The sequence below is a fragment of the Bemisia tabaci genome, chromosome 2, assembly GCF_918797505.1.
Source record: "Bemisia tabaci chromosome 2, PGI_BMITA_v3".
NCBI classification, from domain to species: Eukaryota; Metazoa; Arthropoda; class Insecta; order Hemiptera; family Aleyrodidae; genus Bemisia; species Bemisia tabaci.
Window position 1 is genome coordinate 45,936,706 of NC_092794.1, and position 19,068 is coordinate 45,955,773.

The 19,068-nt window shown below is 39.2% G+C and overlaps 1 protein-coding gene across 1 annotated transcript in view; it reads left to right on the top strand.

Moving 5' to 3' along the window:
- The window catches only part of LOC109029573 (uncharacterized), a 49,833-nt gene extending 32,103 nt beyond the window's left edge, over positions 1 to 17,730 (top strand). Inside the window, exons 5-14 of the mRNA XM_072296423.1 lie at positions 3,801 to 4,040; positions 5,472 to 5,600; positions 7,240 to 7,369; positions 8,347 to 8,469; positions 8,964 to 9,053; positions 9,795 to 9,918; positions 11,150 to 11,284; positions 11,791 to 11,874; positions 14,389 to 14,480; positions 15,443 to 17,730. Of these exons, the coding sequence (XP_072152524.1) occupies positions 3,801 to 4,040; positions 5,472 to 5,600; positions 7,240 to 7,369; positions 8,347 to 8,469; positions 8,964 to 9,053; positions 9,795 to 9,918; positions 11,150 to 11,284; positions 11,791 to 11,874; positions 14,389 to 14,480; positions 15,443 to 15,532 (1,237 nt within the window). The 3' untranslated portion in view covers positions 15,533 to 17,730. The remainder of the gene's footprint in view (positions 1 to 3,800; positions 4,041 to 5,471; positions 5,601 to 7,239; positions 7,370 to 8,346; positions 8,470 to 8,963; positions 9,054 to 9,794; positions 9,919 to 11,149; positions 11,285 to 11,790; positions 11,875 to 14,388; positions 14,481 to 15,442) is intronic.
- The last annotated feature ends 1,338 nt before the right edge of the window (positions 17,731 to 19,068 follow it).

Genomic DNA, 19,068 nt, shown 5'->3' on the forward strand with positions numbered 1-19,068 from the left:
AATACTTGAGCATTTGCGTAATTTTTCTTCACCGTGCGGAGAAAACTCGGTGAACACCTCAAGAATGATATTGACTTTTTTTCCTCCAAAACAATAAGATAGGAGTAGAGATTTTTAAGACTGAAAACGAGATAATGAGGTCTGATGATTTGAAAGCTATATTTTGTGTAGATTCTGACATCAATTAACCTCGTATCCAAGTATGATGTTCAAGTTCTGAAATTCATCTGCCTCTCCCCTCAGTCATGCACTAGGTAATTCTCAGTGGACCAAGTTTTTGAATCTCATGAACATTTTATGATTTTTTTTTTGGCCTTTCTTTCTCTGAAGACCGCAACACTATTTTAACATCCTGTAACCTCATATCTCAGTCGCAGTATTTCAAGATTACCATGCGCACTTGAAAATAAGACAAATTAAGAAATAAGTTGACTGGAGGGGAAAAAAAGGTACCTGTTTTACTTGGTGCCATGAGAATAGGAATGGTTTCTGAGTTATGAGGGTGGGGGGGGGGGGGGGGGGTTCCACCTAATTTTTAGCCATTTTTTGTCTGATATCGTTACAAGGCTTCAATCGATGATTACACACATGTAGCATATCGATTCATGAATATGTTTTCACGTATGTGAAATTGACACCTAACGTAAACGAGACGCTGTTTTTGTTCATTTTATCGATTTTTTGGAAGTTCATACGAAAAATGTATAATGTATGGTTCTCTAGATTTGTAATTAATTATTTTTGATTCACAGCAGACGTATGAATGCACCCGACATGACTGGAAAGTTAAATGACTCGTCCATACGAGTCATTTTATTTGTAAAAATTACTATAAAATTATGGCACGTCCAGAATCTTGAATTCTCCTATTTTCATACTTTTGACCGTCCCTCTCTCACGTAAATAGGGTGGTCTACTCTTAGGGTATCACGATACTCAGGTCTTAATATTTCATGGAAGTATAAAATGAATACAAAATTCTAGCATATTCAGAATGATAATGTTTCCCATTTTATATCCACCATGACTTTCACCACACTTTTCTTTCCGGAGCGTGAAACCACTTAAATAAAACTAGGCGTGCTGAATGTGCTCGATCGCCCGATCCGTGGATCACGGATGGAACGGTAAGCACCTCTCTAAATCCATATGGTGTGCACACCGGCAGGCGCAGTGTAGGCAATTTCCACGTTGGCACGTATGTATAACAGTGTAGTGTTTGAAGTATTTCTACGATGTTGAAGGCGCTTGTATGACGCGCACGCAAGCGGACGGACGCGTTTTTTTTTTTGCCCGCGTTCGTTACTCGTATTCGCGGAGTCAGCAGCTTAAAATTATTTGGTTTTTTTTTTCTTTTTTTCTTTTTTTTAAGTACATGGACACTACACAGTGTTAACCCTAATAATACATTATTGCAGCTGGGCTAAATGCTTCGTTGATATTACCTAAATTGCGCTTATTGTCTTTGTTAAAATTACTTTCACTGTTTTGAATGTTTTGTCAAAATTACCATAACAGTGGTAATTTTTCTGCTGTAATTTACTTCGGCCATGCTATCTAATAGTGCGCAGAGGGAATTTGTGGATTGCTAGTGAAAGGGTACACCGCAGAATGTATACCACTTTTGCTTAGGGCAGTGTTACTAATGTGGTTGTACATATTCTATGACAGTGCAAAATTATCACAAAATTCCGGGACGTTGAAATTATTCTATCTTTCCGTATTATTATGTCTTTCCATTGCGTTGCCTTTTACCACCTCTTTCGCTACTCAGAGGATGTGTTTCCCTTGGATCTTAGGTATGAAATCTAATCACGTGGTACTTGACGCGACACATTTGATGTGAATTTATCACAACAGTTTTGTGCGAACAAAACGGCAGTATCTTTCTAGTGAGCATTTTGACCCTTCAAAGCCGCCCCCCCCCCCCCCAACATTACCCCATCCCATTTTCATAACCATTTTAACTACGAAAAGCAGGTCCTAGGCCCAAATGATAAGAGGACGGCAACACATGATGAAATAAGGGGAAATGACGGGATGAGCAGGCAATGCCAAAAATCACCTCATTTGTAAGTTTCTTCAATTGCCTTCTCCACCCCTTCCCCCAAGAAGGGTAAAGGGTTGTTTTACTATTTTAAGAGCTGATACAAAAATGTTTCATTTAATAGTATTAAAGTATGACATGTAGATAAAACGAAGGATTTCCAAAATGGGTGGGCGAGCTTGTCTCTTCCCCTCTCCCCCCCTCCCCCCACTAATCCGTTCTGAGGGTTTGACACATGAAGGAAGCGGTACACAAATATGCACATGCGGCTAAAATGGTACCAAAATAGAAAACATGGACCACTGACAATGTACGAATTTAAGCATTCTAATACATATCGACGGTGAAACTACCAAACCACGTATCTCGTTTACGGTGTTTAAAATCTACGCTCGCATTTTATTTTTTTGAAGTCGACCAAATCAATATCATTCTTTGAAATTTTCACAGAATTCTCTCCGCACAAAGAGGAAAAATCACAGAAATTTTCAAGACTAGACGTTAAGTAGTTTTTCATTTAAAAAATAAAGTATGACAGGAAGTCTGCGACGTCGCAAACCGAGATACGTGGTTTGGTAATTTCACCGTCGATATCTCCTCCTCAAAATTTTTACGTAGAGCACGCTTCTCGCGACAAACATAACTGATAGCAACTCCAAACAAAGACAATGACGTTTTTCGCATTGTTCACGAATAATTTGAATTTCCCGCTCACAAAAAAAAAAAAAAAAAAAAAAAAAAAAAAAAAAAAGAAACATGAGTCTACTTGAACCAAATCACGCACTACAACGGTTTCGACAGGCTTTTCAATCTCGTAGTTTTCCTTCCTCACCCTGTGTTGTCTAAAGCGTAAGCAGCGTGCAGTAGCTGAGCCGAAGCGCCGAGATTAAGACCGGTTGTCATATTTTCATATCGCACACATTGCCACGGTAACGTTCAGTTTGCGATGCAACTCAAATAGATAATTCCTTTTTCAATTAGTGGGAAGTTCGAAATGCATCGAAAACAGCTGATATCTTGTTTGAGTAGTAACCTCCGTTGTATGAACCGTGTTCTGCGTGAAATTTTGATGATAAAAAATACATAACAATGTCAAAACTGACCGCCTCACGGTCCAACCCTCCCCCCCCCCCCCCCCCCCCGCGCGAGGCGCTTCGCGCATCAGGCATTCTACGCCAAGAGCATAATTTTATACAATAAATTAAAATTTTCACCTTGTCTGGTGGTCCAGTTTGACTTTCAGAAGTGGGCGGGGGGGGGGGGGGGGGGGCGGCTACATGGCGACATGGAGCCAACGGGCCTGGCCTGTAAACGTAAACAATGTGTGTATGAGGGGGCCTACAGATTTTCAGTCTAAGGTTCAGCGGGCTGAATATTGAAATTGATAGACAAAGCAATAGACAAAGAAGACAAAAAGGATTTGGAGGGATCCTATTGGTAGAAGCGGGTGGTTGCAATGGACAAAGGAGGTACGTAACAGACTAACTAACGGCAACCTACGAGAGACCCGACAGTTAGTCTATCATTTTCCCCCTCGGTCTATGAGAACCACCCATTTCAACCAACAGGATTGCTTTATACCCCCTATGTCTTCTTTGTCTATAGCTTTGTCTATCAATCTCAATAATCGGCCCGCTGGGCATGATTTTATTCTTTTACTTTTTACTTTTTACTCTTCCAACGATCGGCCCACGTGGAGAGCAGGGACAGGATTTTCCCTTACATCCTGAATTCTCATTGATGATGTTTCCAGGAATCTTATAGCTTTCAAGAATTTACTGCGCAGCATCGAAAATTTCGGGGCTGCTCTGGCCTACGGCATCAAATACTACGCAAGCGGGGTGCTCCAACAACGGCAGTTCATTCGCTTCGTCCATCACGACGCAATCGCTTTCGTGCTTCTCGATGATACTTTCACCTTTCTCCCTTTGATCAAGGACTTGTACGAAAATCAAACTAAAAGATCCCTCAATTACTTACAGATGATTGAAAGGTGAGTTGCACATCAATAATGGAGATGTTGCATGTGTGAGGAATTAGCGATTTGACTGTTGATTCTTATGTAAAAGTTCGCGAGAAACACGATGGTGCCACTGGTTTTCTCTGAAACATCTCCCAAGCTCAAAAAAAGCTCTCAAAGTGAGGCCAAAATGAAGGGGATATCCCGCCCTACCCTGAGAGTCCACCTTTACATCAAGACAAACTCTCCATGCAAAGCTAGGGAACAAATACATTAGCAGGGTTGCCGTGTTTTCAGTTTTAGAGTCCCCAAATGAAGTGGCAGCCCTGTCGATGTATTTGCTCCCTATCTTTGCATGGAGAGTTTGTCGTTGATGTAGACGTGGACTCTCAGGGTAGGGTGGGATATCTCCTCCATATTGGCCTCAACTTGAGAGGTTTTTTTGAGCTTGGGAGTTGATTTCAGAGAAAACCAGTGGCACCATCGTGTTTCTCGCGAACTTGTACAGAAGAATCTACCTATAGTCAAATCGCAAATTCCTCACACGTGCAACATCTCCATTGTCCTACGTCAACAAACTAGTTTTCTTTCGATTGGTGCGAGAAGCAAACTACGAAAAAAGTTTTCAGTTTGGGGTTCGTATTGGGGACCGCTATCGATCTTCTATCTCCTCTCCTGGCATAACATAATTAAATGCATTTCGATGTCTCGCAATGTCGTATGTGCAATACAGAGTTAATGCACCAAAGATTTTGGAGTGAAATTCAGTGCCGGATTCTACATAGCATCCAAAAAGTCCGACTGATATGAATGCGGAGCTGAATGCATTCTTCTTACGGAATGACTTACACTCTAAGGGAGCGGAATCTACTCTTTTCCGTAGTGCCATACGCTTTTATGGTGCTAATTTCACTTCGCCTTCATAGATATCACTTGCGGCTTTTAGACGGTATATAGACTCCGGCACTTAATGTCGCTCCTCGATTTTTAACAGTGTATATATTTATTAAATTATTTTTTAACTTTAGTTTGATCGTTTTAAAAGAAAGTCGATTAAAATATGACGCACGTTGTAAAATTCAACTGTTTCACACTGGAAAAAAAACACATTGGATCTAGAGTCCAGACTCTTGAAAACATTGACAAGAAAAAGGACTCTTGATTCAATCAGATTTAAGCTTAAATCAAAAGGAAATCCGCTCAAATTAAGAGGCTGGGTTCTTGATTTAAGCTTAAATCTGATTGAATCAAGAGTATTTTTTCTTGTCGATGTTTTTAAGAGTCTGGACGCTAGAATCCAATGTGTTTTTTTCCAGTGTATATGGTATGAAGTCTAAATGCCTTTCCTTACACCTAAAATCAATAGCCTAAAACGCATTTATCTATCACTTAAAATCGAGTTTAGACTTTATAAGGAACGAGGTATGCTTTAATTTTTTTTTACTTTTTCGTATTCCTCCTCAGGAGAGATGAGATTTTCAAAAATGCACCGATAGCGCCCAACATAACAGCAGCCATTGAATACTTCGACTCCATCGGCAAATACGCGGAAGATCTTAGAGAGTTAGTCAAACATCTACGTCGGCTTATAAAGTAAGTGAAATAATTTTTCGATTCCCATGACAAAAATAAAAACATATCGACGGTGAAACTACCAAACCACGTATCTCGGTTTGCGACGTCGCAGACTTCCTGTCATACTTTATTTTTTAAATGAATAACTACTGAACGTCCAGTCTTGAAAATTTCTGTGATTTTTCCTCTTCGTGCGGAGAAAATTCTGTGAAAATTTCAAGGAATGATATTGATTTGGTCTACTCTAAAAAAATAAAATGTGAGCGTAGATTTTTAAACACCGCAACCGAGATACGTGGTTTGGTAGTTTCACCGTCGATATGCTCTTTATCATTAGGTAAACGGATGTTTGATTTGTTATTATGAGTTGTGTTCTCAGTACACCAATTGAACCGCTTATTTGAAGAAGGTCGTAACCGCTGAAAATTAGGGTTCGAGAAAACATGGAAAAACTTGATTTCTTTGACAACTCTTCATATTTATGTTTAAAGAAATCAACCCATGTTCTACATACCATGTGTAATAAGACCATGGTTAGGTACGCGAGGAGTTTTGGAAAACATTTTCTATTTTTCAAATCAGGGGAAAAAAATCAAGATTTAGCAAAAAACTGGAAACCTCAGAAAATTTGTTTGTGGTAATAAAACTTTTCCTATCACTCCTATTTTGCTTGGCGCAGAAAGTGCTTTCTTGATGTGACCAGTTTATTCCCCAACCTAGGAAAATGGTTAAGACATATTTTTTCTTTGTTTTTGCAATCGCCAGCAAGCCGCTCTATCGGTTTCAATAACCAATCATAGTAATATACATCGGCATTATGAGGGGGATGCATTGGTAATGACCTACAAAAACACAATCTCGACTCGGAGCGCCTTCATTTTTTCGTAATACTTCACGCTTTGTCGGGGCCTTGATTCAGTTGTCCATTCGACCTTTCAATTTTGACCCTTAAAATTTAGTCCATGGTACGTACCCCTGCCTGTGGATTTTTCTCGATTTCGGAGGGGGAAAAAATGTCGAGATTAGTGTCGATTGCGCCCGGTCCCGAGACTCGCCGGAGCTCCCTAAGCCGAGAAACGGCGGCGAAAACGAGTGTTTCTGGCCCTGTTGCAAAAGTGCGTTTTTGTCGCTACCGCGGACTCGTGGAGCTTTTCCGATCAGAAAATCCGACTCAGCGGGTCATTTCCAAGCGGACTAGCTTGGTTTCGGCTCGATCGGAGAACTATAAAGTCCAACAAAAGGTCACGGATTGCACTACCTGACTTCCGGAGTTTTCCATTGACTATCGTACCTTAAAGGAGGAAATCGGGTCCGTTTGAAGTGTAGGTGCAGTAAATAGTGCTCTCATTTTGCTCTCTTATTTTATTTTATTTTTATTTCATGAATAGTGTCGTTTATAAGTACATGTTTCACCGCTGGCTTTCAAAATTCCGGGGTAGCTGATTGCCTGCGACATGTACATTGCATTTTGTATGTGTATACATCAATTTTAACGTTGGAAAACTTCTCGGTTCAATTAAAAAGTTTGTGAGTTTTTAATGCCTTGTAAAAGAAGCAACTTAAAATGTTTAACGAAACAACGATGCACTAAATACACAGAAATTCTTCTAAAGGCTCTTTTCAGTAGTTAATCTCGTGTCAATAATGTTTTTTTCAGAGAGTGGGTAGCAAAGGATCTTTTGGAAGCCTATAATCAGCAAGTATTAGGTTCAACAATCTTGGTGTCTGTTCTAGTCATATCACCGATCATTATCGTGCTGGTGCGAAATGCTGTAGCTACAATCCAGGTATTTGCACATCCGTTTCTTGCGATGACCACAATTTCTTCTAATGCCGATTTGAAAAGGTTGGGTCATACAAAAACCATTGTGCCGAGTACATGAAAAATAATTGCAAATTGGGGTGAAAAATTTTCTGAAGTAACGCACAATGAGAAATGCTATTAGAGAAAATGCCGCGAGATAATTCGGAGGTTAGATGAGTTTATTTCTGAAAAATACGAAATTTTTGGAAAACTTCTCACTGTATGCGGCTGTATTAATTGGAGGATTTCATTTGCGATTTATTCTTGTGTATCTTGGCAATTTTATGGAAAAATAATCATAAAAGAATGAATACTTCATTGAGATGGTGATGGACGGTTTTAGTCTTTCTTAGCAAAGCAGCAGAAAATTGCGTCTGCTCTCAGCCCTCATCCGTTCGGCAAGAACGTGAACGTAGTGGTGAAGAGGAGGAGGAGGAGGAGGAGGAGGAGGAGGAGGAGGAGGAGGAGGAGGAGGAGGAGGAGGAGGAGGAGGAGGAGGAGGAGGAGGAGGAGGAGGAGGAGGAGGAGGAGGAGGAGGAGGAGGAGGAGGAGGAGGAGGAGGAGGAGGAGGAGGAGGAGGAGGAGGAGGAGGAGGAGGAGGAGGAGGAGGAAAGAAACAAAGAGAGAGGTGGGAAGGGGGGGAGAGAGACTGAATTTATTTCGGAAGGTGGCCTAACCCTAACCACAACAGATGTATGTACCCTAATTGAAAAACATAATTAAAGAATGAGGCAGGAATAGTTTTAGGAGACGCCGTTTAAGTATTGCATTCTTGTTTCTTTGACGCTAACAATTTTTTCTGCCAAGTACGGAGCGGAATTTCACTTATGACTAATTTTTAAATCAAATTCTCTACCGGTATGCTAATAAAAATGGTCATTCGTTCATAAAATAAAAAGTCTTGCATACAAACTATGGTGAGCATAACTTATCGGCATTTTTCCTCTCCGTCGTTTTCAGATGTATGCAGCACATCTAGCTCAAAAAGCCAAAGAGCTCAAAAAAGAAAAACATAAAAGTGATAATCTCCTATACCAAATGTTGCCACCAAGCGTTGCAAAACAACTTAAGCACCGGAGAAAGGTACCTATGTCTACTTTTGTCTTTTCACCCAGGTTGGTTTTCAAAGAGAGCAAAATAAGGCCTCGAAAATGTTCTTGAATTTCTCCGAAAATATTTATGCGAAGAGTTTCAAGGCAAAACGCTGCTTTATTTTCTTGTGAAAAAATGAAACATGAAAAGAAAATTTGCGTTGGTTCGTAATTCTGCTCAATGTGATCTATTTAGTCCGAAGATCATTTGAATTATAAAGCCTTTCCTCATTAAGGCCGGCACCAATGACCATTTACTATTGCCTTAGAGTCAAGCTCAAAAAAAGTATGCATGCAAAATTTAAACAAGCCCCATGCAGATTTTAAACTCAATCTTTCCTCGACCAACTCATGTCTCTGATCAATCAATCGATTGAAAAAATTTCAGGTTACTTTTCTAATCATTGTTTTAGAATCATTACTTGTCTACCCAAAACTAGAGATATGCTGTATTTTGTGGCTAATAATTGAATTTTCCGCACCCAGGTCTCGGCTGAGTTTTATGAGTCGGTGACAATTTACTTCAGCGATATAGTCGGATTCACAGAAATTGCTGCCGACATCACGCCACACGAGGTAACAATATAATGTAAATCCTCCACTTGGGTTGACTTTTTGCCTTTTTTAACGGGCTGTTAACATAATTGATTTTATCACGTTGACTCATCGCACTTTCTGTTTCACAAAACGGTTAAGTAGTCGATGGTTATTTTGGGTAACTAGGTATTCATCATCCGGTCACAAAGATATGATTTTTTTTTTTCACTTTTGCGGACTTTTCATCGCGAGAATGACTATTTTTCAGATTGTAAGGACCAATAATTTACGAGGACAAAGAGTCTCGAAATGGCCATGTCTACAGACTAACAGTAGTTTGTAAAACAGAAAGGTAGCAAGATACGGAAGTCAAAAAGATAAAATCAATCAACAGCCAACATCGATTTTTAACTCAACATAAATTAAAACGATTGTCTCTGATAAGGCTGCACGCTGCAATGCTGCATACGTTCACATACGTTTTTCGCATCGAGAGGGGTTGCGTACAAATATAATTTCAGCACAAATTCAACAGATAAAGTTTTCGTAGTATGCACTATTTAGACACGCTGCACCATCCGGTTTAAGCAAAATTGAGAGCAAGCTAGAGGTCTAAAGAAACAAATGAGAAACCACTATGAAAAAATGTGGCCCGCACTATCACAAATAAATGAGTAAATCAGTAAGTAAAAGAGTAAGCAGAAACGGCTAGAGGGAAAAGATTGTGTACGTATTGGATGAAAAAATATGCTATTAATGATGAGTCTGTTTTTTACCCAGGTTGTGACATTCTTGAACGTAATTTACAAGTTGTACGACGCCCGTATAGAACGTTATGATGTTTACAAGGTTGAAACGATTGGTGACTCGTACATGGTTGCCTCAGGATTACCTGACAAAAATGGTAAGATTGACTTCACTTATACATGAGTATTTAAAGTAAAAGCTCAATCATTATTTTGAATTCAAAGGGAAAATATAAAATGCTTTCCCCCACTTCGTCACCACGTTGCTTCTCGAACGTCTGACGTAAAGGGTGTTCCTCTATTTCGACATGAGCCACGGGAAGAATAGAGTTATACGGAGAACAGGGTTCACGTGAAATTAAAGGTACGCCCTTTATATACGTCACAGGGGGGACGACTAGTGACAAGAACACTTAATTCGTGAGGACTTCCCTATAATTTTTGAGACATGAACCAGCAATTTTACTTTTGAATCCGTGACTCTTGGCCTCCGACTTGGAACATGAAAAGGGGGGAAAAATGATGAAATTTCAACTTTTTTTATTTTTCCCCTTGGAGGATGACAATACTTCCTCCACCGTAGGGTAGTGAGGAAGTAAAAAGATATAGGTATATGGAGCGCAGCCACACATCAAAAAAGTGTATTAGATTAGATGACTTTTATGCTTTATGATCACTTTCATGATAGATTAAGGAACCTTAGGCGAATCAGTCTCGTGTTCATAAATGAAAAAATATTCGTGCAAATTGAAAAAATATTGAGTGGGTTGTCACTCATTTTTCTTTTATCAGCATTGTTTGGTTGTTCCTTGCCATATAGTAGATATCAGCTTCGTTTTGAAAAAATCAGTGAATCCAATCAATTTTGTTTCTTTTTTTTTAAACAAAAGATAAATTGTTTTAATACGCTACCATGCTAAGGAAGAACGTAGTACAAAAGCCTTCAGATGTTGCTCAATTTCCTTTCATAAAATACAAATTTCTATAGGGAAGTCTGGGAATCTTTTTCCTCCAATTTTCCAGAGTATTGCATTCATAATCAGATTCAAAGTGTCTAAAAAATTGAAGAGAAAATATAGATAGCTTCCCTAAGAACTAAACATTCTGTTGGAGGAGCTTTGGCAACTCTCGAATGTTTATACGACGTTTCTCCTTAGCACAGCTGTATAGGTTTCGAGCAAAAGATCAATTGGACTGCATTTAGCAAGTAGGAACTACAATTTCTGGCTCATATTAGAAACATCATGTGTGCTATAAGTTTCCCTAGCAGATTGGTGCTTTTAAGGATTAGCCTGAAAATGTAGTTCCAAATTGCAAAATGCAGTCCAATTTCTTTACGAGATTTATTTAAATTTTTACAACTTGAATAGTTTTCTATCGCTCTTTCAGGGGATAAACATGTAACAGAAATTGCGGCAATGGCACTGGATCTACTCTATGGTTCAGCAGAAGTGAAGGTCCCACATCGAGATAATGAGCGGCTGCAAATTCGGATTGGCGTTCACACTGGACCAGTTGTCGCAGGTGAATGTTTCATTATTTACATCCTACTACAAAAAAACGGGGGTAGATTAAAATATACGGTTATATTTCCATCTTTGCCGTATGTAAGGAGTCTAAAAACGGAGAAAAATGGGACTAATTACAAGAAATGAATACTCTTTCCTCTTAAGTAGAGTTGCGCTACAGAAAATACTCGCTTTGTAAAGAAAACCACCTATTAGTGGCGATTTTGCAAGTTGGCAACACTGTTTTTCCTCCATTGAAATCCATGGAAAATATCGATTATAGATAAGGCAGCTTGCCTCGAATCGACTGTTTTACATACATTTAAATGGAGGGAAAACAGTGTTGTCAACTTTCAAGCATTCCAACTGCCACCAATCATGTAAATTAAATGAAATTTCATTCTGAAAGACAGTATAATTTTAACCAAACAATTAAAAGGCGGCACACTGAATCGCTATAGTTTTATTAATATTTCAACTGATTCTATAAAATTTTACTCCTACCAATTCGAAACTTTCCAGGTATTGTGGGTTCAAAAATGCCTCGATACTGCCTGTTTGGAGATACAGTCAATACAGCATCGCGGATGGAGTCTACAGGCGAGGGTACGTGTGTTTTTATCTCTTCTTATTTTCTTTCTAGGTTGATTACATTAAGAGTACCGTGAAATTTTTCATGACACAAATCGATCATTTTGACTTGCTCTGTTTGTAGAAAAATTGAAAAATTTGGAATACCCTGCACACCCGCATATGGAATCTTGTCCCCGCACCGATGCGATGTTCAATTTTTTCATTCCATTGCATTTGTCTATTGATGCTGAGTCTAAAAGTCATAATTAATAAATAAAAAAAAAAAAAAAAAAAAAAAAAAAAAAAAAAAAAAAAAATCGCTCCTTTTGATGGTAAACTTCCAACTTTACACCCATCTCATCACCCCCATCACCCACTCCTCCATCCAAATGTGACACTGACAGTTTTAGAGGAAATTCACAATGTCTCCCCCATTTATTATTTATTTTTCTAATTTCATCATCGTTAATCAATGGTGAGGATATTTCGCTCTGTTGATCCGATTTTTTTTTAAAGCTAGTATAGACCACGTTAAGCAGAAAGAAACCAAGCCACATTGGCAATTGCCAAATTTAATCGGGCAACTTATTTTTTTACGTGACAACGGTTTTTGCGGATTTTCGTGCCGATGTCAGCGATTGTTTTGCATAGTACGAAGCAAATTCCTTAACAATTTCAAAAGAATCCTCATACACGCTCTCTTGAAAACAATTGAATTTCCCACTTAAATATGGCAATAGATAATATGGCTTGGTTCCTAAACGCGGTCCGTGTATTAGAAGTCCTCTCACAGGGACAAGGGCTCAACGGACGGAATTAATGAACGAAGAATAGGTCAACACGGCGTCGTCGCCTTGAATTTAGGAAACGTTTTTTTCAGTGAAGGATAGATGAAAGAGAGAGAGAGAGAGAGCGAGCGAACGAACATTCATGCCCCATCGAAGCGACAAGATTACGTTCGATTCTCTCGTGAATATTTGGTCAGGTGTTAGCAGAAAGTGAGATAAGAAAAGGCGGGAAAGGGGGAAAATCAACGCTCCGCTCAGAATCGGCCCACCCCAGCACTCGACCCGACCGGATGCCCCGAATCAGTTCTGCCGACCAGTAAAGCTCTCAGCCACATCAGCTATTGCCAAATCGACGGTGTAAGTCGGCAATCACATAACGACGGTGAAACTACCAAACCACGTATCTCGTTTGCGGTGTTTAAAAATCTACGCTCACATTTTATTTTTTTGAAGTAGACCAAATCAATATCATTCCTTGAAATTTTCACGGAATTTTCTCCGCACAAAGAGGAAAAATCACAGAAATTTTCAAGACTGGATGGTAAGTAGTTTTTCATTTAAAAAATAAAGTATGACAGGAAGTCTGCGACGTCGCAAACCGAGATACATGGTTTGGTAGTTTCACCGTCGATAACTCGGTTTGCGACGTCGCAGACTTCCTGTCATACTTTATTTTTTAAACGGAAAACTAACCAACGGAAATTATTTGAAACTGCCGTGATTTTTCTTCACTGTGCGAAGAAAATTCTGCAAAAACTTCAAGGAGTTATGTCAATTTGTTCTCCTTTAAAAAAATAACATAGAGGCGGAGATTTTCAGACACCGCAAACGAGTTATGCGATTGCCGACTTGCACGGGTTTTTTTCCAAACAGTGAATTTTCTGAATAGTACGACGCAAATTTCTTAACTTTTTCTAAAGAAATCCGCACAAACGATCTCTTCTTAAAAATTAAATTGCCCAGTTAAATTTGGCAATAGAACCCCCCTCCCCTCTGAGAGCCTTACGTAATTTTTGGACGGCCTCTTTGGTCATGACGTCGAATACTCTTACACGTTGAACTGTGTATTGCGAGAAATTACGAGATTTTATTCATTTTTTAATTCATGATCATGTCTGATCTCAGGCCCAACCTGAATTCTCAGTCTCCTTCAATCAGTCACCATGCTGATTTTATGCCACCGATTCATTCGAGTCGGTCCTGTTATAAGTACCAATATTGTTACCGAAACTTAGGGGTGTTCAAATGAATTCTGGCAGATGAGCTATCGGTACCATCTTGATGCCACTAAGCGCTCCGATAGTGCCAAAGATATCGGAAAACGGCCGGCCTTATCAGAGTTGCGAGAGCTCGGAGCTCGCTCATCAGGGTGGCAAAATTTTATGAAAAATAAAATCTTGAAATTTCACGTGAAATATTTCATGAAATTTACGAAATTTATGAAGGATATTGAAAAATACGAGTTCCTTTTTATGTTACGAAGGTTTTACAAATCGTGATTTTCCTCTATTTTTGGGTGTTTGAGTGCGGGTTGCATACTCTGGCCCTGAAAAATATGAAATATTTCACAGCCTCGTGAAATTTCATGAAATATTTCACTAAAATTTCCAATCTTTCATTTCTTTCTTTCGTTTCATGCCACCCTGTCGCTCATGCATTTTTGTCACGTGTGACAGTTTGTTGGGTTGCCCCCATGATTCCTTTCCCTCCGTGAGATAATCCTGATAATTTTGCCCGCGTTTTACTTCTTTTGTTGCAGCTTTGAGAATTCATATCAGTATGGAGATGAAGCAAGCTCTGGATAGGGTCGGAGGGTTCCGAACTGAACACAGGGGCTTTGTAGACATCAAGGTAGGTCAGTCACATTTCTGATGGAAGATTGGATGATGGAAGAATGGATGACGTCACCTATCTGCTGCAACAGCCGCTAAACGTCATTTTCCCTTACTGTCACGTTGACTAATACGTAATTGATGAAATAGAAACTTCACTTTCCGTGCGGTCAATATCTCGAACCACCCCTTAAAGCGTTACGTATTTGTTGGACTACATCATGTAATTAGGAACTACTATTTTCGGCACATCTACATAAGCATCTATCTGTTTAGGGAACCTAATGATATATTATGTGGTTTCTGAAATGCGGCAAACATAATAATTCCTTATTGCAAAATGAAGATCAATCAATGCGTTCAATGCGCCGCAAGTACAGTTAAACGAACTTTACGACTAAATCGGTTTCTGGGAGAAAGGCGTCCCTAGAAAAGAGTGACGAAAAACTGATTTTCTCGATAAGTGGAATGATAAAATCTATTTTTGGGATGTCAAAACGAAGGGTTAAAATCTGTTCTAAAGCTCTGAGACCATTCTTTTGGTGGGAAAATTTTTATTTTGCTAATTACAGGCTAATTTGAAACTTTAACTTACGCATTTTTCTAAGAGAATGAGGGAAGAACAATACTTTTGAAGTTTAAACGTAAGTAGGTTTAAAGTGAGTTCTGAAATTTTAACTAATCATTTCGTTACTATAGCACATAGTATGGAAGTGAAAGATAAAGACCAAACTTTAGGTGCATTATTTCCCTGAAGAATTTTCATAACACGTGCCTGTGAAAATGCTCTTTAAAGGCGTCCATAAATTACGTAACGCAGTTTTGCAGCATTTTTGATCTCCCTCCCTCTTGTAACGTTTCGTCACGCAGACTCATACCTCCCCCTTAGAGCGTTACGTAACTTTTGAACTCATTTGGTAAAAACCAAAAACTATAATTCATTTAAGGGCTTATAATTGATTCAACTTTTTCACTATTTAGGGAAAGGGTGTTTTGGACACATACTGGCTGCTGTGCAAGGAAGGAGGTTCTAACCGTCTGGTGGAATCACCGGTCTTTTTCGGTGACTAATCGGCATTGCCAAGGTACTCCGTTTGTGACACATCATTCCCGCTAAGAGGATAAATTTTCACAGAGGATCCGACGTTATCATTTGCTCCTCTGGCGTAAGGACGTATCTCGATATTTGCATGAGCCCCAGAAAGCATGGACTTATATGTAAAACAGGCGTCACGTTGAAATTGAGATACGCCCTTGCGTCAGAGGAGCAAAGTTGTGTGCCTCTGTGGTGTCAAGGACACCATTCTCAAAGCAGATTCGTGGATACCACGTTGGCGTCTCCTGGAAGTCATAAAATTTACGGCACACATCAAGCAGATTGGGACCATCGAAACATTCGAAACTATAGGACCAAGTAGATTCTACAAGCAATTTTTCATTCTCTGGAGAGACGCGACCGAAGTCACATTATAATAATTGACTAATTATTATTTTTAATTTTTATTTTCTGAGAGGCACCTCGATGGCCAAAGTGCGAAACCGCATATCCTAATTGCAATGTTTCATAAATTCACGCCCCTCTTTCATTTTTTCGAAGAGATACACGGACACGCAAACCCGATAGCTTAAAATGCACACAGAATTCTAGGTGGCGGTAGCCACCTCGGCCCAATCCTAAAAAACTCCCCCTAAAATGACGAGACGCAATAAAAAAAAAAAAAAAAAAAAAAAAAAAAAAAAAAAAAAAACCGACGGGTGGCTGCCGCCTAACTAGTTATACACGAATATTCTTTTTTACAGAGAAGAATGATTCAGAAAATTTTCAAGAAATAACATTTACTTCTTAGTATCCCGAGGAAAAAAGAAAGTGTGATGGGAAGTTTCCAACTTCGCAAACGGAGATACGTGGTTTCGCATGTTAGCCTGGCTAACAGCGCCATCGCTAGCTATCGATATGCGACAATTAGTGTAAGCATAGCTGATAATGCGTTTTACCAGCTATTTGCTTCCATGAGCATCTGCCTTAGTACAGCACATGGATAGTAAAGAGAATAGTGATAGTTACTAGGGGTATCCAAAAAGTCCCTGCCCCCCCCCCCCCCCAATTTTTACACGTCGATCCGCACGCTTGTCTCCAAACGAAACTTTAGGAGTATCTCTTGGTCAATAATAACAGTCTAGTAATTACAGCACTAACCTAAGACAAAACATGCGGACAGGAACCACTCCCTGCTTTTGTGATAGGTAATCATTGGAAAAATTATTATGGGGGACAATTTGTTGGCACAAACTCGAGGTCACTACGATGTTTTGCCCTGAAGAGATATTCAATTGAGGTTTATAAAACAGGGTAATTTTTAAGTAGGTAATCATACGGAGCTGAGATTCATCAATAAACAGAAGTATGAATAGATAAGATTTTTGACGATGTCTTCCACGAAAGAATACTTCATGCCAAGAGATTCGCGCCCTTGAGATTTTTTGAACAAGATTTGTGTTATTTTGAAAATAGGCTTGTTTTGAACTTAGATTGAGGATAACTCGAGAAAAAAAATTGTAGCTACCTTTAGTTTGTGTCAACATTCTTTATAGAAAAAATGTCTTCAATAATGTATCACAAGGAGAAAATCTTAAAAGTTTGAGAGGGACCCTTTCAAGCACTCTATAGGCATAGACCGGTTGTGAATCTAGCCACTTTAGCTCTATATGAGATCATTTTTGCTGAATACTCTGAGAGTTAGTGACCACTACCATCCTCTTCATCTTCGTGCATCGTGCAACACACGCATTTTACGCGTACCTTCGAATTTCTGTTTACTGACAACATGGATTAATTGGTAAGGTAAACGTATTTTGGTACGCATTGTAGATTTTTCGATCAGTTTCTAGCCGAACATGATAAGACAACACATTTTGTCAATGATTTGCACGAAGTAAGCTTTCGATATTGTATAAGCAAATATATTTGTTATTAGTGCGGCAAACCAAAGAAAAAAATGTAAGGCACCAGGGCAGTAATTTCTAAAATTGGAAAAGATAAAATCATAAGCGGCTTAAAATATTTCTCGGGGCGTCAAGTCCCATGATCGTGTTTAAAATCAAAGATTCGCCGATTTTCATGTTCGTCCATGTGTCACTGGAGGCAAATTGCTTTAGCCCTGCGTGTGCTGGAGAGTTCACAATAATACTTAGTGTGTAATCATCAGTGTGAAATAAATATGTATAGTGCGTGTAAAAATATGGTAAGGAGAAATAAAGCATGATAAATACTGGATTAGTGTATTTCTTTACAGACTAAAACAGAAAGAGCGGAGCCCTTATCAATTGACGACACAGTCAATTTATTCGTCGTCTTCTGACGAGAGAACCTAACTACATTTCAGTGTTGCCAAATTTCCCCTCACAAATTGCATTTTCACAACGAGAATATAGGGCATTTCCAACTGAAAATTAATGGATTTTTCTTCTGATGTTGCCTCTGCAAAAATCAGAACGATTTTGGAGGAAAATTGCACAGGGCATTCTTTGTTTATATTTGTTTCATATCAAATATCAAAATTATATATTTGTTTGAGTCTATTTTGCAACCTTGGGATGGAGTTACATACCTCCGTTTTGGATACGATGAATTACTCGTGGAGCCGCTACATGAAACCGAATTTAGCCCACTCGCGCGCACTCGCATGGAAATTCTGCCGTGCACTGAAAAAAAATCTCGGTGTGTTTACTAAGAAAAGGGTGAAATTACCAAGAATTCAGAGTTCTATTTGATCCCAGTTTTTTCTTGGTAAAATTACCATTAACGGAATTGGTAATTTTACCGAGAATCTCGGTAAAATTATTGAAGTTTCTCGGTAATTTTACTGGATCTCGGTAAAAACGCCAATATTTTTTATCGACTGTGGTAGAATTACCGAGATAAAATGGCAAAGTTACCGGGAATTGATTACCAATAAAAGTGGTATTCATACCTGAAAAAAACAGTAAAAATACCGGTTTTTTGGTAAACTTACCAGTCTGTCTTGGTAAAATTACCAATAATTGGTAAAAAAAAGTGAGATGTTAAAGGTACCAACGGGCCTTGGTAAAAACGCCGAGAATTTTTTTTCAGTGTGCTAGCGAAGGGAGCAGTGAGCGCATTTCTGTATGTGCCGTAGTTAGCACATGCTTTTTTTTGAAAAATGTCTTAAATGAACGGAAGAAGAGAGAGTTAGGAGTGAAGAGAGGTGCTTTTACGCATAGTGGTGAACAGAGGTCCAAGAACAACTTTCTGAAGCGCAGGGCCGGATAGAGCAGGGCCCCAAGCTTTGCGGGCCCCTGACGCTGGGTTTTTTTTTTTTTTTTTTTTTTTGGTAATGGGGATCGGGCCCGCAATTTGAGGAAGCCCGGCTCTCAAGGGGCCCAGCTTAGTTCCTCCCTCAGCAAAGATTATTTTTCTGCTTAAAGGAATTATGTAAGGGGCCCCGAAAGAGGGGCCCATAGGGGTCAGAAATTAAATTGCAAAACCGCCGTAGTCACTACCAGAATCGGGCAAACAGATTCGTGCAATTTGTTGTTAGCCCGGGTTCCGCGGAGTCAAGATTCGGTCGTTTCCGACTCGCAGGATT